The sequence below is a fragment of the Xylocopa sonorina genome, chromosome 1 (assembly GCF_050948175.1).
Source record: "Xylocopa sonorina isolate GNS202 chromosome 1, iyXylSono1_principal, whole genome shotgun sequence".
Lineage (NCBI taxonomy): Eukaryota > Metazoa > Arthropoda > Insecta > Hymenoptera > Apidae > Xylocopa > Xylocopa sonorina.
The window spans coordinates 20,801,154-20,825,208 of NC_135193.1; the positions used below are offsets into that span (position 1 = coordinate 20,801,154).

At 41.6% G+C, this 24,055-nt stretch overlaps 4 protein-coding genes across 4 annotated transcripts; 1 reads left to right on the top strand and 3 right to left on the bottom strand.

Moving 5' to 3' along the window:
* The first annotated feature begins 301 nt into the window (after nucleotides 1-301).
* LOC143430856 (JNK1/MAPK8-associated membrane protein) lies at nucleotides 302-1,878 on the top strand. The gene is given in 5 exon segments (XM_076907342.1): nucleotides 302-1,180; nucleotides 1,256-1,425; nucleotides 1,497-1,573; nucleotides 1,664-1,856; nucleotides 1,859-1,878. Coding segments are annotated over 5 exon segments (933 nt in total). The 5' UTR covers nucleotides 302-707.
* Nucleotides 1,879-1,946: 68 nt separating this feature from the next.
* On the bottom strand, nucleotides 1,947-5,655 carry Cd98hc (CD98 heavy chain). Its single transcript, XM_076907228.1, has 9 exons — nucleotides 5,192-5,655; nucleotides 4,348-4,726; nucleotides 4,023-4,267; nucleotides 3,822-3,947; nucleotides 3,513-3,739; nucleotides 3,245-3,428; nucleotides 2,923-3,149; nucleotides 2,250-2,399; nucleotides 1,947-2,141 (listed from the first exon to the last, which is right to left on the bottom strand). The coding sequence occupies exons 1-9, from the start codon at nucleotides 5,417-5,419 to the stop codon at nucleotides 2,066-2,068; spliced, it is 1,842 nt and encodes a 613-aa protein (XP_076763343.1). The 5' UTR covers nucleotides 5,420-5,655; the 3' UTR covers nucleotides 1,947-2,065.
* A 698-nt stretch (nucleotides 5,656-6,353) lies between these two features.
* Nucleotides 6,354-7,674, bottom strand: LOC143423618 (uncharacterized). Its single transcript, XM_076895079.1, has 3 exons — nucleotides 7,040-7,674; nucleotides 6,609-6,802; nucleotides 6,354-6,522 (listed from the first exon to the last, which is right to left on the bottom strand). Exons 1-3 carry the CDS (start codon nucleotides 7,338-7,340, stop codon nucleotides 6,520-6,522), a joined length of 498 nt encoding a protein of 165 aa, XP_076751194.1. The 5' UTR covers nucleotides 7,341-7,674; the 3' UTR covers nucleotides 6,354-6,519.
* Nucleotides 7,675-8,104: 430 nt separating this feature from the next.
* On the bottom strand, nucleotides 8,105-12,098 carry LOC143428164 (maltase A3). Its single transcript, XM_076902917.1, has 9 exons — nucleotides 11,903-12,098; nucleotides 10,188-10,367; nucleotides 9,956-10,113; nucleotides 9,757-9,891; nucleotides 9,468-9,673; nucleotides 9,191-9,386; nucleotides 8,649-9,103; nucleotides 8,438-8,578; nucleotides 8,105-8,357 (listed from the first exon to the last, which is right to left on the bottom strand). The coding sequence occupies exons 1-9, from the start codon at nucleotides 12,066-12,068 to the stop codon at nucleotides 8,105-8,107; spliced, it is 1,890 nt and encodes a 629-aa protein (XP_076759032.1). The 5' UTR covers nucleotides 12,069-12,098.
* Nucleotides 12,099-24,055: the final 11,957 nt, after the last annotated feature.

The following is a 24,055-nucleotide window of genomic DNA, read 5'->3' on the forward strand; positions in this document are numbered from 1 at the left end:
ACGTTATTTCAAGCTATCGCTTCAAAATCGTACTATAACTACATTTTTCTTATTTACCATTTATCGTTACTATAACCTAATGGATCATCGATTACCATGAACTTTTCTATGAACAAGCCTTAATACGGTTATACTTTGATATGATAACAAGGCAACGTATCTAGAACCTGTATATAAAATGCTTTGATCTATCGTACTTTGTTTTTATACTCACTTTAATTCGTTTATTGTAGTCAGCGTATATATAAATGTACGGAACGTTCATTGTTTTTGTAAAACTCATTCCACATAAACAGTTCTCGTCCCCTTGCTCTTTATCGCACACGCGCTATGTAGGACGCATTATGTCGTGTACGGTACATGTGATATTACCGATCTATAATATTTACAACCGTCAGGCGACGTTACATTCTTCGTAAACAGTTTCCAAATCTGTTTGCTAAAACGTTCTGTTACACCTTAAAACCAAAGTGTCCGTAGAACTGTTTATTAAAATAGTAAACCTTGAAATTGCTGACATAAATCAATTACGAGATTATATCGCTATACTATGTTTAGTGTTACTCGTTGTATTTGACACGTAACCTCTAAACATCCGCACTATGTTGTCGAAGATATTACGTATATTTTTGCATAAATTTCGAAATTAAACAAAAGGATTGTATACCAAAAATATTTGTAAACAGCGTTCCGCCACTTGTCTCTTCATGTGCTCTATAGCAAAGTCGAATGCTCTACATTCATTCACTCGATGCCCTGGGTTATATTGTGGTAGAGAAATATTGCCTGATGGTAATTTGAGCGATTGTGGTGCTTGTCTTCGTGGATTTAGAGCAAATGCCTCTTCTATATGCGTGCCTTGCGAAGACGAGCCGATGCTTTACGACTGGCTCTATCTTTGGTTTATGGTACTATTAGCGTTACTGTTACACTGGTTTTGTATCGATATGGTAACCATGAGGCGTACTATACCTAAAGAAGTGACCGCGCTACATTTATCTGCTTTATTGGAAGTTATTTCCGCATTTCTGATTACTTTGCAATTGACCGATCCTGTAGGTAGTTTTACAATCAAATCATGCAGAGCCACAAAACTGTCAGACTGGTATACGTTATTGCATAATCCTAGCCCAAATTATGAGGAAACTTTGTATTGTACGCAAGAAGCTGTTTATCCTTTGTTAGTAATCATATACTTATTATCATATTTGGTTTTCTTACTGTACAAAGAACTAAGTAATTATTCGATCCTTAGGCATACTATGGTGTTTGTCTTTTACGCCTTAGGAATAGCAATAATGCTATTAATAAGGCCAATTATAGTAAAGAAATTTTCACCAAAACGTGGAATATTTTCAATTTATGCTGCTCTTTATTTCTATCCTATTTTAGCTGTGTTACATGCAGTCGGTGGTGGTTTGATTTGTGAGTACAGTAATTTCTATTATAAGAGAGTAATACATTTATATTATATTTTAACTCCCTTATTTTTACAGATTATTCATTCCCATATATAACTATAATATTATCTGTACTGTCTAATGCAACACATTTTTCATTTGAATTAAATCAGGTACTGCTTTTTCAGCGATTGTTCCTAAGTGTTAATATTCCTTAAGTACTGTGAGTGTTATACATAAAAAATCCTATTTATCTTTTTCAGTCGATGAAAGCACTATTATTGAGTTGCGTATCGGATATGAAGAATGCACTGATTATTTTAGGTCACTGGCTCTTGTTCGGATATGGTCTCGTAGCTGCAGCAACTTTCCGTGGCTTCGGTATACACCCGGCAATGCTTGCTTTAGTTCCTTTACCTGCATTATTCTATATTCTTACAGCAAGACTTACAGATCCACGAAACTCCATATAGAATAAATATTATTGATACAGTGTAATAAAAATTCTTTTTTTTAAACAATCAGTGGGTTAATTATAATTCTGCATTTTTACTGCATCATATTTAATTATACAGTTCACGAAACTCATACATAATTATATATAATAAATGCTATTGCTTTAAGTATGATAAGCACAGGACTGAAAGTAATCAGCTGTATATATCTTAACTTTTTGGAACAAACGTCAGGATGACTGTGCTCCAGGATGATATGGGAACCCTATTAGAGGGCAATTTCGTTCTGTAAGAGACAAAAAATTTAATTAAAAACCACTGTTATCATAGTTACCATATTCAGTTATTTGACAAACCATGTAAAAAACAAAATTATTGCAAAGTAATATTTTACCTTATAGTATTGTCGTCTTGTATATAGTTAGGACTATGTGCAACAATACTAACTTCTTCTGAAATCTGAGGTATCGTGGAGAAGTCTACTATAATAGGTTCTTCTCCAAACTGGAACGCTACTAAGTAACCAGGATTGCCACTTTTCAACCTAGACATTGATTTATATTTCATGTAATTAAATACCTTCTTTATTAAAAAAAAGAAGCAAGAACTTTTTCTACTAATCAGATTAATGTTTTAATACTATCAGTTAGTCAAATACGTTATTAGAAATTACTTTTACATAAAATTGATTTCATGCAGTATGTTAGTAAGAGGGACTCACCAGCTCCTGCGTTGTATAAAAGGAAGCGTGGAACAGGGCAAATTAATCTTTGATTAGTAAATTACACAGTACATTTGTGTGAGTTGTATGAGATGTATGTGGTTATTTGGGATTGAAGTGTTACAATCAAAGGATAATCGAGACAATGTATAGCAATTGTGAATAAGAATGAACTTTCTTTAACACGCAAGAATAGTTAAATTACTTAATTCAATTTTTGTGAACTTCCATACCATATGCAACATTTTTAATTGACATTACTTTACACAGGGTTAGAAGAAATGTTTAGTGTATGAACAAAAACGCAATATCAACATTGAAAGAAGAAAAAATGTTATCATACTACCTTGTGTACACAAATACAGATCCATTAACAGTCTTAAGCATTGTCTCTCCGTGAAGGAATGTTAAACTTTGCCGGGCCTTAGATAAAGTTGCAAAAGAATCTTTTGCAGATATAACATCATTAAAATCGAGCACTGGAGTTCCAGGCAAAAGCATTGTCATCAACGTTAAACTGTTTATTATATCTGCAGGTATTGTTTCTCTTAACTTATATTTCTTGCTATTCATCTAGAATAATAACAGAAATGTAATATATGTATACTTTAATGCAGTACACAGTGAATTAAGATATGAAACAAATCTTCATTTCTTTGATTACTTACATTCCAAGCAGGCCAAGAAGTGAAATTAAGCCAATGGGAAATGCCGCGATGTAAAAGCGTGGCATTGAAATTGCTATCTAAAAATCTAAGGATTGGAGTGTTTTGTGGAAGATCAATTAATCTTTTCTTCTGATTATAAACTTGTAGAATATCAGTCCCAATATCATCTTGAAGCGAAAAGAGCCTGGACAATTTAGACTAATATAGACTTTGTTTGAAACGAACGATATATATACTATAATGCTACCAATTACTATCTAAAACTAACCCTGTGTTATCTGTTTCATTATAAACTCTTTCTTGCCATTTCGCCAAGACAGCAGCATTTTCTGGACGATCTCTTGTATAGGCATGTACCAACGAATCATAATCATCTGCTTCAATGGGACTGGTACTTCTAAATTCATCATGAAGTTTAGGGTCTTCAGTTAAATACCGAGTATTTGCCAAACGGAATCCACTAATTCCTAATTTTAACCAGTGACTCAAAATGTCCTGAACATGGAAAATGAAACTTTATACATATGCTCAAAACTTGAAATGTATATTTAAGGAAAAGAACAAGGAAACAACTTACAGAGAATTCTGTAACTACTACTGGATTATTGTAATTTAACTCGGGCTGTGTTTGATTGAACTGATGAAGATAGTATTGTCCTCTTTCTTCATTCCATTCCCATGCCGATCCACCATATACACTCAACTAAAATAATTGATATTGCAAAAAATTAAAAAAATTCAAAGTCATTGCTCCTCAAGTAAAAGAGCTACAACTGACCCAATTATTAGGTGGATTACGTCTGCCATCGGAACTTGTCTTCGAATCAGCCCAAACATAATAAGAAGTGAACGGGTCTTCTTTTGCTATGGAACGCTTAAACCATGGATGCTCGGTAGATGTATGAGTTGGATCTAATTCTAGAATGATATGTTGTTCCCGATCTTTTGCCGCTTTTATAAGAGTCTCCAAATCGGTCATAGTTCCTAATTCTGGTTTAATATTTTTGAAGTCTTCTGTTCCACCTGTTTTAAAATGGAATACATTAATTTTTGATTCTTGTATTATTGTATAAAGAAAATTATTTCTAAAAATCCCAATGTACCTGTTGGGCTTTCTTTAACTATGGATGCAAGAGAAATTGCTTCTATATTCTGTTCCTTCAAAGTGTCTAACAAAGGTTCCACACCCTTTAAGTCATGAGCATCCATTTCAAGAGGATCTAATTGTACAATAGGACTTCTTTCCCACCATTCCTTGGGTTTTGGCGCTGTACATTTTGGTGCCATTACCACAATAGCTGTAGCACCAGCCAGCATGGCAAGCCAAATTAGCCAAAAAGTTATGAACAAGAACCATCTTAATCGAATCCAGAATGGATCGTTAGCAAATTTCATCAGTTCCTCTTTACCCATTCCAGATAGGGCTTGTTTAACCGATTCAATATCGATTTTGGTATCTCCATTTTCAGAAATAAATTTTACCTATTTAACAAAATTTAAGGAACACTTAGTGCACACGTCTCGCGTGAATACCCACTGATTCATGATTATTTCCCCAACATTTATTCCTCGACAAATCTTTCCGATTTTAGATGACGTAACATTAAATAATTCTTACTTTCGAGTAGCACATGCTCGATATAACACAATAAAAATTCTAAATGCCTGAGGAAGATTGTGGGAAATAAAAATGAAAAGGCCGTTCGACAATATATCGATTGTCATTCGTACTTAAATTATTGAACAGAAAATTGACGATCCGAGTAAGATAGGTAAATATGGCATAGGAAGAAATGAACGTAAACTACATTTGTACGAAACAAAAATGATTGTAGCAGAAATAATGATAAAAAAATGAGGAGATATTTTAAATTAGATGCGAGAGTAGTACATCTTATTGATCGTCCATAGTAGGTGTGTCGTCCGAAAGAATTCCTAAAGGCGTACCTCTGTTCCATCTTTCGTGGGAGAGACTTTATTCTCATCATTGAGCATTTTCTCATGGACTCCATCGTCGATGTCGTTCTCATTGTTCGGCTTTCCCATTGCGGTGTTTTCTTCGTTATCTGGCTTAGTATCGTTGTCCGGTAACGGCTTATACGTGGCAACGACTGCCGTTTCTTTCGCGTTCCCGTTCGCTTCGAAGTTATCTAAATCCAACCTCCCACTCTCCATTGTAACAACCAAACGAACTCAAGGACACGTTCAAATTAATCTAAGTAGTGGGAAATGTACGAAATTCTACCCAGAAATGTTCTTCCCCTCGCGATCAACTCTCGCGTAGGTCCCGAGATTACCGTTCCCTTAAAACGGTCCAACTCGAAATGACTGGACGAATGCGTTTTACCCCATCCAGATGTCTGGCTGGTTCTTGCTCGCCTTTTTGTCCCTGGACCTATTTACTTTTACTACCACAGCTGTATAGGAACAAAGTAAGATCAGGGGCGACTTTCGTCCCTGAAAGCTACCGTACTTTCCCACACTAAAGTACGTAAATAGTATCAGAATTTTTAATTTGTTATAAAAACAGAAAAATACTTGCTATATCGTCCATAATTTATTGAAGAAATATTCCTGTTTAAAATAAGGATCTACATGGGATACTACATGGATGAGTGTGATGATTATATCAACAGATCTATATTTTGATGAATATAAAAAGTGTTAGCCAATGCGAGATCGGAATGAGTAAAACGGTTTATTTTAAGATTTCTATCAAAGGATGTAGAAGTGAGAAGAATTTATTGAAAAATCCCGATTAAAGGTGACTTTGCACAGGGTTCTGTAGTTTCATGGCCCAGAACTGATATAAATGCTCTACTTACGATTCAATCGTTTCAACGGCGAATAGAATGCTTGCGTGGAAGGAAAGCGCAAAAGGTTTTTCGTTATTTGCGCGCACTCTTTCCGTAACAATTACATTTATTATTTATTTGAAGATCGTAACACGTGCTGTATCATTTCATAAGATATCATCTTGAAATACAATTTTTGTTCATATTTATATACTTAATAAGTATGAAAGTTATTATATACACGCGTGCTTCTTACTTATATATATTAATTGATATAAACAGTGGATATTTCGATCTACATTTTTCCACATCTGCGTTCAGTAGGAGTTTTATCCATCGTATGCGGGGAATTAAATGATTATCTTATATCTTGCTGATATCACAACAAAATATTCCATCCTTTCAGATATAGGCTTATTTAATAAGATCAGATTACAAATAGAGAACATGTATTTTGTACTACTCCGAGGCATAGAGAATTTACTGAAACAGCGTGAAATTGAATATTATTTGATATATTACTAATTAAACAGTTAGAAAATTCCGTTGCAATTTTCACGAATGCTCACCGTATCCTTTGTTGTGTTCGTATTAATTATTTCCTCGGGATCGTGGCACACTTTCCATGTAAAACAGCAGTAAGATAATATGGATATAATAAGTACTGCTATTAATATTACCCATAAAAACCAAAATATACAGAGGCGAACATTCATACATACTGGATCGATCGCATAATAGCTAAAATTATCATTCACTGATTCTGAAAGGAAAGCTTTGTTTATACACGATGCGCATTTCGTATAAATAATTCCATCGATCGATTGAATTTAAATCGAACATTTGATTTGATCGAACTTCCGGTTTGGAAGTGCAAACAGTGCGTGCAGATGCGCGAGCACGCAAGGTACGATTGGTTGAATTTAAAACCGAGGTTTTATCTAGTCGTTGCTTCAATACGCGCGTACTTGTTCCGTTTTTCTACAGAAGAATGTCAAACCTGCATATTTCCGTTTCTCTTTCGACCCGTTGAATCGTACGGCCTCATAGACCGACCTGTCGCAAAGAAGGTGAACAGTCTCTTCCGGGTCCATCGTTTTACGCTTCTTGCCTCTCGCTTCATGTTCACCGGCGATCTGGTCTCGAGCTAACAGATTTCTTGCGCCATTGTCTTTTTCGCAGTGCGAACGCTTGCCACCGGAGACGTCGGAAACGCTTGTGTCCATAGAAGTGAGACGCGATTTCGACCCACCGTTAATGATCGCCGTTATAAAATCGAATAATAAAGACGAGCGTGACATTTCTGTCCGCGATAAATATTGACACGAATAGATATCAAATGAATCGCGAATTTTCTTTGCCGCCCCTATTCTTGTTTGTCCTTCGCTCTTATCTCGCCGGGTGATACGTTTGAATCAGCTGTACATATTTGCGTCTTTACAGATCGCTGTTTACCACGTACCATAGTGAAAGAAACGAGACTGGTCAAGATACGTGCCGATATATTTAGAAGGCGATATTTTAAATACACTGTCGAACACGATCCCTGGCCGTGAATTTAACAAACCATGGTAATTTATGCTCGTTAACTATGAATATAAACCGTTATGATAAACTGAAACGATAAATCGAGACTTTCTTCCACTTCAATTTATTTCACTTTTATTGGTATTCCAAACAGTCGACGATAAACTCGTATCGCTTTTACTTTGCTGTACGGACCGGAATATACCGTTTCTGTTCGTGATTTTATCGTAAATGCAGCTGGCTTCTGAACGACATGTACCGGCACCTCGAATCGCATCGCTTAGCTTATTAATATGAATCATTCAACACACTCGTTGTTTTATAAACGTATTTAAACAGCGCGAGTATTTGTCCATCTATACATGTTTTTCGCCATCTCTTGCTCCTATCTATAGCGCATACTTAACGCATGTAAAGCGGAATGGATCGAGCATGCATTACATTCTATTATAGAAATACATTTATTCGAACTTCTGCTATTATTATCTTTACTCCAATCTATGTAACTTAAATTTTTATTACGCAGAGTCCAGAGTTTTTATAAAAACGATGAGAATTTGTGTAATAATATCACGGTAAGACTGGTACTTGTTATTAACTGTATCATCGATGAAGGACCAGCAGCTGAGCTTTTTTTTGTTGTGGTTGTTACAGGAATTGTTGTTGTTATTTCTGTCGCGCCAGTCCCTCCCGTTACTGTTGACGCTTCGGAAGTGTCCGATTTTTCTTTGGCCTTCAACACCAGTGCAGCGTTTGCCGTAAGTAGAACACTTTCTGCCGAAATATTGGATCTACAAATAAAGTTACATGCAATTATCTCTTCGAATTCGTAATTGAAATCGACTCTTTTCTAACATTATTATATACTCACGTAATGTGAACTGCATTACTGGATGCAACAATAATCTCCATAGAATCTTCCAAGCCTGAATACAACGACGTTAAATTAACTCTTTCCTGTCGTAGATCCAAGTTGACAACGACAATGTACGTAGGATTGTTTTTCAAAGATCTAATAAAAATAAAAACACGTAATTATCGAATGTATATACTCAAAACGCTCTGTTGCGTAGTGCACGCACCTTTTCAAAATAAATACACGATTATTATTCAGTGTGGCAAACTCATAATCACCATGAGTGAATACTTTACTTTTTCTAAGAGCAGTGAGCGCTTTATACGTGTTTAAATTGCTCTGTGTTTGATTCTGTTGTGCCTCAACATTTCTATCAACATAATCTTGGTGAACAGGAAGATATGTGAGTGTATTGTTTGAAAATCCTGCTGAAACGTTTGAGTTCCATTGCATTGGGGTTCTTGCAGGGTCTCTGGAATAATTTCCATACGTTTCTTTCGTTCTTGAGCAACCCATAGGATCGATTGTTTGATTCCACAATATTTTTCCGTCCAACATCGCTATCTCTTCTCCATAATAAGTGTACGCTTGGCCAGGTAACAATAAACTAAGCATGTGAAGGCCATCGACACGATTTAATCCGATTCTCGACGCTGCTCTTGAATTATCGTGATTGGAAAGCTAAAATTACACGTATAAAATATATCCTCTTAGGTACTAAGATGTTAAGACAGTAGGAAGTGATTATCACAAGGTGTCTATTCTTACCACCCAATTGGTGTTTGTACGGTTGGGAAGTTTCTGAATCCAATCTTCCAAAACGTTTCTAATGTTTTCAGCAGTACTTGTATTTTGAACAGAGGTAATGAAACGGAAGTTGAAAGGTGGAATTCCATTGTGCGTACTATTACCATAAAGTGATATCAGTACTTCATCAGAGTCATAAGATTCGGCAATTAATAATCTGTAAATTATAAGTTGTATTGCGTTAGTGTAGGCTTAATTAAATAAGATAACATAAAGCTTGCAACATGATTGTATGTACTTTGAAGTAGCATTGTTTGTTGCTACCCAATTATCAATGTACGAACGAAACGTATATACAAGAGCTGTGTTCTCTGGTTGTCCAGATGTGTAGGCTCCATTTTCTCCGACAGGTTCATCTTTTAAATCTGCATCTTCGTAAAGATAAGAAACTGCATTAATTCGAAATCCGTCAACACCTCTCTTTAACCAAAAGTTGAATACATCCTGGAATACAAAAGCAACTATATAAATACATAATCTATTTTTTGTTGAAATACAATCGGGCTGCTGAAACATAAATACTCTACCTTTAACTCCTGCAATACATTTTCATTTCTTAGATTGAGATCAGGTTGAGATTTGTGGAATTTGTGATAATACCATTGCTGCCTTTTATTATGCCACGTCCATGCAGAACCTTTTTCATTGCTATAGGTGCTTATCTAGATCAAAAAAGCAATTAGATGTTGTTTCTAAGACATGTTTCGATAATTACATATAACTCACCCAGTTATTAGGTGGTATTTTGTTGCCATTTTCATCTGTAGATCCATTTGCCCAAATGTAATAATCGTTATAAGGTTCAACATTTTCGCTTGATGATTGAAACCATTTGTGTTCGTCACTTGAATGATTCGGCACTATGTCCAAAATGATTTTCAGATCTGAAACATTTCACTTTTTAGTTCAACTAGTTTGGTACAATTGAGTTCAAATTTTTTTATTTAGTAAAGCATACCACGATCATGTGCTTTTTGTACAAGTTCATCAAAATGCTGGAGATCGCCAAACAAAGAGTGTACACTAGTGTAATTGGAAATATCGTATCCAGAGTCTATTAACGGTGATGAATAAATTGGGTTCAGCCAAATTGTATCAATTCCAAGATCTTGAAGATAATCCAGACGCCTGATTATACCTATATAGCATTGAGTACTTATTTTATCGGTCATGAATTAAAAATTTTACTATTAACTATATGATCCAAATATTTCTAACATATTGTGTTCAGGGTTTAGGTAAAGGATTCAGATAATATTTTTCCACCTTATAAAGTGTTCATCTTCCTTTTACGCTTATCATTTATATTTGAAATATACATTGCACGTCATGCATATTTTTCTAATATTTTATGTGATAAATGTTACAGGCAAAGTATAAATTAGTTGTCTGAAGTACGAAGGATATATGGACAGTAAGGCCATTATCCGTGCGGAAGTGATGGGTGCGATGCGCTAATGTTGTCGAATGCAGTGTCGATAAGTCACATTAGTCCTTCAAGGTACGTTGTATATGACCTTATCGACTGTAGAGTTCCATTACTATTTTATTGGCGTTTGCATAAATTCCAATTTTGTTACAGCGAACGGTCACATAACACGGAATATGGACTTCTTCTGAACTTTAGCATCAGTCTTGTGAGGTATCCTGGCTTCCTCTGAGATATTCCGTTCAGTCTTTGCATCCGTCGGTGAGTCGTATGTTCTTAATTTTCTCCAATCACTCAGTTGTCATACTATAAAAGGTCCTAAAGGGTCTTTGAGTGATTGCTCGTGTTACTTGTGAAACTTTGTCGTACTTTTGGGTTGGCGTCCTACCTTGTACGGTCCCACAAGTGGTTTCACCTCCAATTTCAGTTGAGATTTCCACACCAACGTTTGTTACTGTATATATAGTGTCCACTAGTTGGTTCCTACAGGATCCTCGAATCTTTACAAGTCCATAATCCGCAAGGGATACATAAGTATGTACGAGACATATGTTTCGTCGTATTTGGGTCGCGCTGATTGAATGTATGTATCTCAATCTCCCAACTATCGTGCCTGGAAAGTCTTGGGGATACACGAGCAGTTCTGGATACGGTACATAATAATTTATGTGCGCTACAATTCGTCCTTATATTAGAGCTTTGTAGGTAAACTTATATCAGCAGTTGTGGAACCGTGCAGAGATAGGGCCCATTTGAAAATACATAATCAGAGATTCCGAAGGATATTCTCTCGTATTCGTTGTTGCTTTCATTCAAGTTGATTGCGACGAGAAAAAATATATTAGAAGAACGATTCCCATCGCACGATAATATATCAAATCGATGTTATCAATGGCGCACGGGGAATCTGAAGTAACTTCGGTTGGTACCTTGACCAACGAGCGATAAACGAGATCAACTGTAACGTAACCCCGAGCGAGGCTATTTTTCACGTATTCAACGTTTACGATACGCTTTCGTTAGCTTTAAACATGGATTTATGGGATCATGAAATTTCACGGCCAACTGTACCCATTTAAACTTTGATCCTGACGTTCAAATTGAGCATCATAAAACTCTTAGCAAACAGTTATTATCAAACGCAACCCTTAACACTTTTGCGTTAGCATCGTTATCGATATTTGTGTGTGACAAACTCACGACAATCGCGCACAAAGGACCCCCATTTTTAGCTCATAACATACCTTGTAGATCACCCACACCGTCTCCATTGCTGTCCTGAAATCCTTGCGGCCAGATTTGATAGACGAGGGCGGTTTCCCACCACTGTTTGTTGATCAACTCGCAGTGGCCTGAGCTCACGATCAGTAATCCCACGACGAACAGGAAAAGTCCACGGAACTGATCCATGGCGTCGACCTTCGTCAAAAACGGAGCTCTTGATCTGCGATTTGATCCTGTTATATATATATATATATATATATTTTTGGTAGAAACCGGGTTATCGTTTTATCTGTCGCTATCACGGCGATTCTCGTATCTTTATCGCGCCTATTCCTTGTCCCACGAAACGCTGAAATCGCACTACACTTTAATGTTCACGAGAATAGAAACGTTCCTTTAATCCGTGATCGCGATAACATTTTATTTGAGCAAAGAAAAGGAAAATCTGGTAACCGATTGTGTTGCGAACGAAGTACATTTCGAAACGTGTGCTCTGTTAGGGAAACGGATTACTTGGAACCGAAGGAATGTGTGCGCGCCACGTATTTAAGATAGGAGCGATGATTTGGCAAAAGTAAATAGTTTCCCGAATGACGTTTACTGGGCGAAATTGCTTCTCTGGCATAGTTATATCTAGATTTACTATTTTCCAAATCTTGTGGATCCTTTTATCCTGAAACTTGTCGAGCACTTATCGATGCTAAGACACTAAGCAAACTAGTCGAAAGGTAGCATGGTGACAGGGTATCCTGGCATCTTGGGTTTCTTGCCAAGGAAAAGGTCTTTTGGCATTCCGGGTCCTGGCTTCTATCCTAAGTAGTTCCGACGCGAGTTCAAACGACCAACTAGATACCATCGTCTCATCGATGATAAATACCGATACCTCCAGTTATTAAAACGAACTTTATTCGATTATACACCGCAAATGAAATTCACCGAGATTCAATCTAATACTCGAGAGTAATTCTCAAACCGGACGAGTCCTTTCGCATCTTTGAAGTACCCATTTTCCTCTCGTTGCACCATCGAACACGCCTTCGTTCCAGTACTTCAAAGGATCCTACGACCGCCGTAATTAATTCCATCGACACCCGCTTAATTAAAATTCCACGAGCGATTTGTAGAAAAGAAGAAAAGAGCAAAAGCGTAGCGGGGTACCGTTTTATTCGAACCAACGCGGCGCGAAGAGGCAAATATAGCGATCGTGGCATTCGAAAAAGTGTATCGCCACCGTTGGTCGATCGTATTTCAACGGAAACCACCCCGAACGATGCAACCCCCGCCCCGCGATAACTCATCCTCGCGGTTAACCCTTTTGGTCCCGCTCGAAGGGGTCTCTCGCGCGTTCACCTTGCCTCCTCCGCCTTGGAATGCCTTATTGCCTCGTCTAACTTATCGCATAAACCTTTTACGACCCTCCGCTACGTTTCGCTTCAACCCCCCAAGAAATTTATTCGACTTTGTGCTCGCTAGTTATCGTGCATCGGAAAACAATCAAATACACCGGTGGAGAGCGCCGCTGTTATAATTCATACCTCTAATTACCTTGCGTGGAGGATTTTCAGCGCAGTCCGAATTGGATTTCCTCGAGCCGCCTTTTCAATTTCCGGTGGTGCCCGTTTGATCGTCTCTGGCATCGAACACGTCGCTCTTGGATAATTACGGTCCGGTGCAATTTGAGCAACAATGGGGACGCTTTCTCAACGGAAGTCTGCGTCTCTGTGTCCCATTCAGAGACAGATCCGTCCGACTCTGGCCCGTTCATAGCGTGCAACGCGATATGGTTTCTGCCTCGACGTCGGGAAGAGAGAGAACAATCGTTTGCAATTTGCATATTGTTGTCGGATAACGATGACCCAGGCAATCGACTTCTTTCGCTCGTTTCGCATCTATCGCCCGCGAAACGGAGGTGTATTTCGTTCTCGTTATTTCTCAAGGGAGCGGACGTTGTTTCGCCTCGAAATTTCCATCTCACCGAAATTTTCGATGACAGTAAAATCATTCTACTATTCACAATTTGTAGTTACAAAGCGGAAATGACCTGCTGTTATTCTCGTTGCTAGATTAGACGCGATCGAGCCTGAGGAGTCTCAACGAAAACATTCGTACCGCGATTCGTCGACAAGGTTATCTCGAGAGCGTAAATGCATAATTCGTAATCTTCGTGCGCAAAATAAAAGCATTCCATTCGAGCACGTACGTCCGTACGCGCGTCATGACTCTCGCGCGCGAGCACGTTCCTCTAAGCAAATTAAACCTCCCTCGATTCCCTTGATTCCTCTCGACTGTTTGTAGAACGTGCTCTGAGAAAAAAAATGTACTTCGATAAGGGACGCGTTATCGTCCGCGAGAAAAACCACGACCAAAACAGCCCGCGATCGCGAGTCGTTACGAATTCGATGGGATTCGTGTCAGGGGTTAATTGGCGTTCTATCTGGTCGTCTCGAGCGAAAACATCGTATCTGTTTCCTTCGCCTTTTGTGGACGGCGATAGATGATACTCGGTACTTAACGGCGCTCTAATTAAAAGAGGCAATCGCGCGATTCATTCGCGTTATTGGGCGCAACTGTTGCCCGATCGAATCGGTCGGGTATCGATCGCGATGGAGAAATGGAATTTATTGCTTCGCGAGGAACGGGAAAGAGTTGCTTTATAACAGCGTGATACTTGGCCGAGATAACTCCCGCGTTATTAGCGCGACACAGGAAACTACTTAACGATAAAACGACGAAATTCCTAACGCGTGCCACCTTATTATTTATCGAGCGTTCCACGGTTATAATAGGTGAATCGTGTCGGTCTTTTCGTCGACACCTCTAAAACCTGTCTACATATTATATCGAGGGGCGGCGAGGGGAGGATGATGCGGAGCGATTCAACGGCACGATCCATTGTTCCCGCCGGCACAATAGGGCCATTTCGATGCCAATCAAGCCGTCCCAGAAAACAATTAGTACTTTCGCGTTTGCACAACAGCCGGTTAATTTGTAAAATCGCGGTGTAAACGGTTGGAGACGGTCGTCGCGCTTCCGATTAATCCCTTTCATGCCCGGCTCTACCCCGTCTGGGACTTTTCTAAAGCCCTCGCGGGCACGACAATGGGGAGGGAAGCCGTCGAGACGGCTGAACGATCCTCTCTCCTCGGTTTGTTTTAAGGGGAGACAGAGAACGCTCCTGAAGGGATACACACGCCTGAGACTAAAAAGAGCGATCGCTCTCGTTTTTATCAGCGCCTCTGTGAATTTCGTAGATGTTCACGATCGTCGTGACAAATGGGAACGAATGGTATTAAGTTTGCAAGCTATTGCGATCCATTACAGCTTCGCGATCGTCGGAACCGCGATGAAAAATAACCAACTATCGTCTACGGTAGTGTCTTTTGGTTGGAAAGTCTCTTTGAAACGCGAGCGCGAACCATATTTTCACGCCTCGTGAAACGAGATTAAAAATGTCGCTGAGCGATTTCAGATAGTCGGAGGGGTTGGCGTTCACTTAGTCAGAGTCCGTGCTGAAACTTTCCGACGATCCACCGCGGACTTGATTAAACGGTGAACGACAGATGCGGCTATCCGGTCCCGAGGAGTAATTAAGCTCAGCCAAGGGTCGCAGGGTTGATTCGGGGCGATCGTATCGAAATGAACTACTCGCTGGTGTAAATAACATTTAATGTCTGTATATTTTGCACTTTCGACTCAATTACAACATAATTGATTCTTAGTCGTTCGCGTGATGTTGTGTCCCGACATGGCGGGAGACCCGCTTGCGATCGAGCAACGAGCATCGGCCAACGGGGGTGGTGGCGGTGGTGGTGGCGTGTAGGAAGGAATGTCTCTGTTACTCTAAAATATTTCTCTGCCTCTGAAAATGTATCGACTCGCGCGACGCTACGTGTGTTCCCCTCGACAACGGGTATTTTTCGTCTATTCTTAAAAGGAGCACTCGGATCGTCTCGTTGCAGCGAGGGCAAGCGGTTTCCATCGCTTCCTTTCTCTCCCACTCTCTCTCAACATTTTGATTCTTCGTTCTCGCAACATCAGCTCCCATCTCCGTTCGCATCTGGGTTTCCATCGAGGGGTTCTCAACGAGATCGTACATCAACAATTAACACGTTGCTCGCCCGTTCGTCGTTCGCGAGGCCGTCTTAAGGAAGTCGCTCGAACAACCCCCGAACGACGAGCGGCGAATCGACAGTATAATAATGCCAATAATAATGAGCGTAGGCATAAAACGGCTTAACGTCTTACAACGATCTCTTTGCTCTCTCTTCACTGTACAATTGGAACGATACACAGAAGACGGAGGATAAAGGTCGATCGTTCCTCGTGGGCTGAAGAACGGGACCGAAAGATCGTTACTTTCGCATAATGGGACGCCGCGTTCCTCCCTCCGTACTCGTCGACCCGACCGTATACCTCGCGAACGTATCTTAAGACGAGTCTCTCTCTCTCAATATACAAAATGTTTCTCCGTGTACATCTGTTACATACCCGTACCATTCAAAATGATCGAGACGGCACCTGCTGTTCTTCGTGCTTCTCGACGAGAGGGTACGCGATGCTTTTACAAAACGATTTCGTAAGATTGTTAGCACAACCGAGCTGGAATGGTTTTAATCGAAGAGGAGTCGTCGATGGCCTCGCGGCTCGTGAATGAATTAAATTGATATGATTTGACGGTAAGTCAGCCGTCTTGGGAGTTTCGAAATTCGTCGGTGGCACGCTTCGCTGTCGAAATTTCGCGTCGAATCATCGTGACGTGTCGTCGCCGATTATGAGGCTGCATCGCGTTATCCGTTCGGTTCGCGTCGGTTAATTGCCCGGAACGGAGTCGTAGGGAGGTACATCGGCGGTAATACACGATTACGCGATAAGTTTCGACCTTCCCGGCGAGGCGAGGCTGCCTCTGGGTTAGTTAAACACAGCCGCCCGATTCGAGTGACATAGGAGCCGCTCGAACCGCTTTTACGGGCGCAACGCAAACGTAAATCGCATTTCGTTGTATGCCGGAAACGTCGCTGGTAATGGATGTTCGCGCGTGACGTATTGAAACGCTTGGAACCGGGGGTTCTTTCGGATGGAAACGAGAAAGGGGTTGGTGGGAACAAGTGGTAAGAAAATGGGGAACGATCGAAAAAAAAAGAGGTAGAAATAAAATAAAGAGAAACTAATTAAGAAAGAGAGCGATCGTTTGTACAGATTCAACAACGATTCGAAGTTAACATCGCGGCAGATCGATCGCCTTCGGCTAGATGGGCGAGATACTAGAAAAATTGGGATTAAAGGGACGACGAAGATAGGGAGGGTGAGGAACAGTGGAAATTCCGTGTGGAAGCTGTTTCAGGGCACACGGCGATGTTCCCTCGTTTCTGCAGCGTCTATGTTTTCCTTCTTCTTCTTCTTCTTCTTCTTCTTTTTCATCTTTGCTTCGCTCTCTTCACGTTCCATCGAACTCGTCGAATTTCTTTTAGTTTCGCTATGGGCTTAACTTCTAGTCGAAATAACTTACGCGCTAACGGGACCTTTCGTCCAGTGTGGATCTTATGATTAGCAATCGATCGAACAGCGAGAATTATTCGAGGCCTCTGTACGACCTGCGAGGGAACGGTCAACGAAACGATGAACTTCTGGTGTCATCGACGCGAGCGTCGGACGGGCGGTTCGCTCGACGACTCGTTTGGGGGGTGTGGGTGAGAAGAAACGGATGATCCTCACGGTGCTCTACGCCCTACTAAAATGGCGCACCGTAAACGTCGACTAGGAACGAACAACAACCGCCGTTTCGTGGCTTGATAGAGCGAACTCGCCTCCGCGAGCTCGCCTCGACGACACTTGTAAATCTCGTAAAATCAGCAATCTTCATCTTCTATTTACAACAGGACTATTCGTACGCATAATAATAAACTACGATCATCCTAATCATCGGACAATATGCTCCTGGCGGCAAGGAAGAAGAAGGTTCGATTCATTTAATTCTCTCGATCGTAGTTAACGCACCTATCGTTTAACTGTTTTAGGCAATGTAACGCAACAATACATATATACAACGGTGTATAATCTCTACCGGCGAGCAGTAACTTGTGTATGTTTCGCTTATACGGTACAAAACTCAGATTCGAAGTGTGCATCTTCCCCGTTTCGTCTGATTCTCGTTCGTTCGTTAGCTCGAGTGGCGCCATCATTTAAGGTGCCACCCCGCGGTTCTCCACCGCCATCCCTTTATTCTAACTATTTTACAACGTTTCGCTATGTTACAGTATTAATCGTTAGTTCTCGGGATGTTTCTAGGGGACGCGCACCCGACCACCCTTGCGAACCATCCTTTCCAACCCGTTTTCTTCGTCGTTGACCAATGACCAAGTGGAGTCGAATGTTCCTCGAGAATGCAAACCTTCGTTTTAACCTCTTCTTTTATTCTTTTTTTTTTCTAATTTTTATCTTTTATTCTTTCCTCAGCAAGGGTGTCGGTCGGATGCAACGCGAGACGAAATGATCGCACGTGTACGGTTTACTTTTTTTTTTTCTCATCAACCAACGCGTCATTTCGTTTGCTTCCTCTTTTTACGAGCGTGTCGTGCAAGACGGTGTTTAGAGCGGTGAGTAGAGACAACGTTAGAACGATAGATCAAAGAGTAGAAGAGCGTGTATACAGGTATAGATTGGAGTACATTTTCTAATTATACTTAGCAGTGTATAGTATTACAGAACGAGAGACAAAGTGTATAAGTATATAGAATCATATTCTTCTTTTTTTTTTTCATTCATTTCAGGGATAAAATCGAATAGAAACCCCGTCACGTTTTAGTACGTTTGGTATTTACAGAAGAGCCATGGCCAGCCCCGATTGATATATCTTCCAAAGGTTTCAGAAAGGAAATATGAGCGTTCAGACGAGTTCTGAGGGAATTTTATGGGCGAACGTGTCCCCTGCCTCACGCGTGGACCATTGAAACGGAAGAGCGTCGAGCTGAAAAGCGTCCCGTTTCAAAATTCACGCGTACGGAGTGAGATTCGCGCCATCGTTGCCGTTCATTCTTTTCACTTTTGGTCCGAATCGATGGTTCTCTCTAGAACGTTGGTCGTTTCGCGTCTACGGTTGACTAATCAACGGACGAGAGCCGAAACCGGCACGTACCAAGGAAGTTGCAGAGAGCGAACAGTTCTCGCATTGATCGAGAACGTTCCTTTTTCACACTTTGTTTTGTTTTTTTTCCTCGAATTCCACGAATTCTGGTCCTGGCTGTGCGTATGACGTTTGACTCTACTTTTAAATTCGGCGGATCGCTCGTGTGGCTCGATGCAGATACTTCGCCCCTCGGATAAATTCGCACGAGAACCGAATTCTAACCAGAAACGAACTGGCTACCACTGGCACTTGGAATTTTATTGGTACTTTTTAACTCGAACTTAGTCCACAGCCCCTTCTACCGGGTAAAAATGCTAATCAAAAGTTCAACTAGTTCCCGTGTGCTTCTGTTCCTCGATAAACCGCGACGAGCTAAAAACACCGAGGACGAGACGAAAGTCGATCAGTGGTAGCGATCAATGGTAAATCAGTCGGTCGTAATGCACACGATTGATCCTCGTATGATTGTCGTTAAGAATGAACAGAAGTCTCCTTAAATATACGATACTGAACGCTTGAATAAACGCATAAGGCTCATCGCCACGATACGAACGGAATTATCGAACGTTCTGGATATGACTGAATCTGGCAAATATGAAACCGGAAATTGGTCAAGAACACGCGATAACTGATTAAATTGACACGTTCCGAAAGTCTTCGCCGCGATTGTTTCATATGTGTCTCAAGGATCTGCATCTACCGTTTGGTTCGTTTGTTCCGCGGCAACAACTAAACCCTACCGATCGATCGTAATCTACGTGTGCCGATTCTAAACTAAAATCCTTCCCCGCTAAACGCCTAATCGAAACTAATCCGCCCTCCTCGTTACTTACCCGGTGTATAGAAAATACAAAACGTAGAAATGCACAGGCTGGCCTGCGCGTCTAACGAAGGTGTATCCTCGATCCGATCGACCCACGATCGAACACGTTTCTCTAGTTGTTCTAATTTCGCGCGGATCTTCAGAAAAGCACTTCCTTTCCCCGTTTCGGTTGTGTTCCTCGCGAAACGCACAGTACGAAACGCGTGACGTCCCTGTCGACAGATCTCGAACGTGGTGGAGAGTAAAATGGAAACGGATCGACGTCGACGAGGACGTTTAATTTCGCGATCGACGCCGCCAATAGAGCGTACTGGTGGAAATTTCATCCTCGAACGAGAATGTAACGCGCGCGATGCGTGGGGATCGTCGAACGGTGCGAGTTCGCATTGAACTCGCGTCGGTGTCGAGAGAATTTGAGGCTGGCCATGTGGAACGGTGTCCTTAGACACGAGTAAACAGAATGTCCATTAAATAGCGAACCGCGTTCTCCGCTGGTTGTCGTTCGATTCTACGTATAGCTACGTTAACAGTTAAGTGCACGGGACCGATTAAACGGGAGCTCGAGCGCCGCGGGCGAGCAGATTTTTCGCCGATTCCGAGCAGGCTACGTCGTATTTGCCGAACGTTTCGTTGCCTTAGGGGACTCCGCGTATTTTCCGGTGTACTTCAATCGGGTGATTAGTCGTTCGATCGATAAATACGATTCGACGAAACGATCGAGGGGAATCGTTGGATACTGGGCAGCTTCGAGCGTCCCCTTTAAATCGGCGACGTTCTAAATCTAACGAGTGAAAAATGCTTGTCCGCGAGCCGTCGTGTTCGCGAGTCTGGCAACGTCCTATCGAGACGAAAGCGAAACAGAGTATTGAAGGGAGGAGAGGAGGGAGAGACGATAGAATTGACGAGGAAAATCAAACTCGTTTGCGAGCAAACGTGGCGGACATTCAGCGACGGCGTCCCATGGGAAGAGAAAAGAAGAGGGAAAAAAATGATCGAAGATGGGGGGAGGAAGGGGCGTGAAGGGATGGCGAAACGAAACGAACAGGAGTAGACAGCCGTCGCGTTAAAAACGGCGCTGCAGTAGTGAAACGAACGGATTCAAACGACCAATCGTGGCATAAACATGCGCCGGTTGAATTCGTTTTGGTGCAGGTCCGCGTTAGTCGAGGGTCGAAAGGACTTGCGCGCTTCGCGATGGGTGAAGAGTAATTGGAATAAATGCACGAAGAAGAGAGATCGCTCGTTTCCATAAATTCTCGCCGATAACCGCTGCTGGACGCTCCGATCGTCAAAGGTACGCGTAGCACTTTTGATTGCGTTTCATCGATCAGCTTCGCTTCTCTATTTGGCTCTGTTGCTTCGCGATAAAGGATCGTATCGGTCTACGGATGCGTGTTAAAGGTATTAGGTCGCTTGTTTAATTAATGTACGCTCGTCTGTGTGTGTCTGTCTTGGTATCGAAAGAGATCGAAATTAAAAGTGGTTTAATATTCGAGAAAGCAAAGGAAATGTTGCTTTCAATGGAGTAGAGAGAAGAAGGATTTATAATCGAGAGATTAATAAAGAAATAACAAGTGTCCTGACACTTTTAAGAGGAGGTATACTTGTATAAAATTCCGTATCGCGTTAGTTTGATTCAGAAGTTCCGGTAGGATCGCGAGGGAAGCGACGCGACGCGACAGCCGAGGCGTCCTTCCTCAAAGGGTGGGAGAGGAGGGTGAACGTGTTACGATTAGAACGAGTTCGTTTGTAATAACGAGCGAGAGGTTAAGCATCGAACGTTACACGTTAGTAATGGCTGTGTTTAGCAAGCAACGCGCGCGGCTCTTTGCGCTCGTTAACCGTTGCTCGTTGAAAGCAAATCGGGGGATGAATCAGGTACTTAGTAGCAGAACGTATATTCACGCGCGCACCGTTTCGAGGCGACGAAACGCACGGTCGCGACGAAGCACCTCGTTCAGAACAGAAATCGACGAGTTTTATTTACGTTTTTTTTTTCTCCTTTTCGTTTCTTTTTTTCCTTTCCGTTTTTTTCTTCTTTTTTTTTTGGTCAGTCGCGTCGTCCCTTGCGATCCAGGTGGTTCGATCTTCTCGTGCATCGATGACGATCGTTCGGCCAGCAGACGAGTCGCGAGAACTTGGTAACGTTCCGGATCTCATTTACGGTTTATCACTTCAACGCTTTGCTATTGAGTGTCGGTATATATACGTCCTACTATATATATATATATATATCTATATGTTTATACATATATATGTATGTATATATATATTAAATCTCTTTGAACGATTCTCTTATTAAAATATCTATATCGTATGTATACATACACTAAATACTTTTTCTCTTTTTTCATTTTTTCTTTTTAATACATACATATGTATACCTGCGAATTTTGGCTGGCCTCGTCGATCACGCGACGTTCTCTCTCACCGTTGGCTTAATTTCATCTCGGTCTCGCTTTTAAACTTCTTCACGCTCTTAACGCATTAATCACCCCGGGAGCTTTCCATAATGGAAGTGAAATAAAACGGAGGCGAAGCCTCGGTGGTTCCTGCGGTACGCTCTCGAATATACAGCGTTTCACGTAATTGGCCAGGGTTGCGAGGAATCGCGCGCTCTCGAACCCCGGCCGCTATATCGTTTGCAGACAGACGAGAAGGAAAGAGAGCCCCCGTTGGAACCTCTACCCTCGTTTTCGCATGATTTCTCTTTGATTCGCGTTCCTCCATTTTCACCATCGTCTTTCTTCCTTTTTCTCCTCCCCTCTTTTTCTGTTTTTCTTCCTTTTTTTTTTTCTACTTCTCGACTCTCGCAGCCGCGTAATTAGAGGCCCTCGAACGCGAGGGGCCGAGAGCGAATTAATGCGACGCGGAGGCCACGTCGGGGGTTCGTTTAATTAATAACTGTGCGCGAGTCCCGTGATCTGCTTTGTGGGCGGCACTCGACGCTACCCTCGAACTGCCTTTTCGCCGAAAACGAATGATGTATATATATATATACACGGTAAGAAGTTTTGGTTTCTGTATAATTTGAGTTCCAACGGTGCGCTCCCTGGCGGGTTCTCAGCGAATTCAACACGAAAGATCCTACCGTGTCGAGAATTCGCGGACGTGATTCAATGCCAGACTAAAGTTTTCCTGGAAGCTTTCTAATTTGGCGAATAAACACGCGGGGGAAGGGGGCCGCATGCAACGGTAGCCATGTTTAAGAACAAAAGCAGTTTCTCTCGCGAAGGATGAGACAGGTTTCCGGAAGGACTTTCCACGCTCTTCCGCGCGGTGAGTTGAAGGTAAGAATCGTTAATGAAGCCAGGGAAACAGCGATCTGTTCTCTCTAAGAACAATATCACGTAATTCGATCGGGAAACGAATTTACCGCGAGGCTTTGCAAGCGAAAATAGGAACGTCGAAGTGGAATGATATCTTCGATTCGCCTTGCGTGTGCGCGTTCGACGATCCTCCTTGAAATCCCGATTTAACTTCGGGAATGCTTGTCGTCTCTGCTAATCCTCGTTTCGCGGAAACGCTTAAGCTTTCGAACGCAATCGAGTGGAGCGCGAGTTAAAAGTTAACGAGCTTTAAAATCGTTCGGATGAAACATGTACGTAACGTCTGCAAACATAGATAAAAGCTTCCGATGTCGTGGGACAACTCTGTTCGAGCAGGAGACTCGGTTTACTTCGATTTTTCGACTTTGCGCGAGAGGAAATAAAAATACTGAGCGAATCGAGGGGGAGATCGTCGCTGCCGGAAATCCGGGTCATCGGTTCCGCTTGACCACGCGAGGACCCATCCTCTCTCTTTCTCCGTAATGGCGTCTCTCTCTTCTTTCTCTGCCTGCAAACGATTTCGAAATCGCCACGCTTCTCGTATATTCCAGTTCTCCCTTGGGAAAATCCTCCCCTAACATCGAATTTTCGTCTATTGGCCATCGTACTCATTACACGCGTATCGTCGCTTCCGTGTACACCATCTTGGGTGCGATCAGACGGACAGAGATCTCTTCCAACGCTTCTACGCAACGTGTTCGAAGCGTTTCAAGCCAGACCCTTTCTTTCACCTCGATAGCTATACGCGGTTCCAGGAAGAAAGGATCCGCTCGACGTTACACTTTGAAACGTCCGTGAATTCGAACGATCTCAGACTTTCCTCGTTCCACGGGGCTCGAGCCGGGTACACAAATTACGCGCATTGTCTACGGACACGTGTCCACATCGAGGGCTCCGC

Bases quoted from the DNA above. Each gene is read 5' to 3' on its own strand.
- Cd98hc (XM_076907228.1), bottom strand. From the start codon at position 5,419: ATGGAGAGTGGGAGGTTGGATTTAGATAACTTCGAAGCGAACGGGAAC. The intron at 3,740-3,821 runs GTAAGTTGTTTC...TTCCATGTTCAG, and splicing joins TAGTAGTTACAGAATTCTCT to GACATTTTGAGTCACTGGTT. The intron at 2,142-2,249 runs GTAAAATATTAC...TGTCTCTTACAG, and splicing joins CAAGACGACAATACTATAAG to AACGAAATTGCCCTCTAATA.
- LOC143423618 (XM_076895079.1), bottom strand. From the start codon at position 7,340: ATGTCACGCTCGTCTTTATTATTCGATTTTATAACGGCGATCATTAAC. The intron at 6,803-7,039 runs GTTTGACATTCT...CTTTCCTTTCAG, and splicing joins AGAGAAACGGAAATATGCAG to AATCAGTGAATGATAATTTT.
- LOC143428164 (XM_076902917.1), bottom strand. From the start codon at position 12,068: ATGGATCAGTTCCGTGGACTTTTCCTGTTCGTCGTGGGATTACTGATC. The intron at 9,892-9,955 runs GTGAGTTATATG...TTTTTGATCTAG, and splicing joins AAATACCACCTAATAACTGG to ATAAGCACCTATAGCAATGA. The intron at 9,674-9,756 runs GTAGAGTATTTA...TTTGTATTCCAG, and splicing joins ATGTATTGCAGGAGTTAAAG to GATGTATTCAACTTTTGGTT.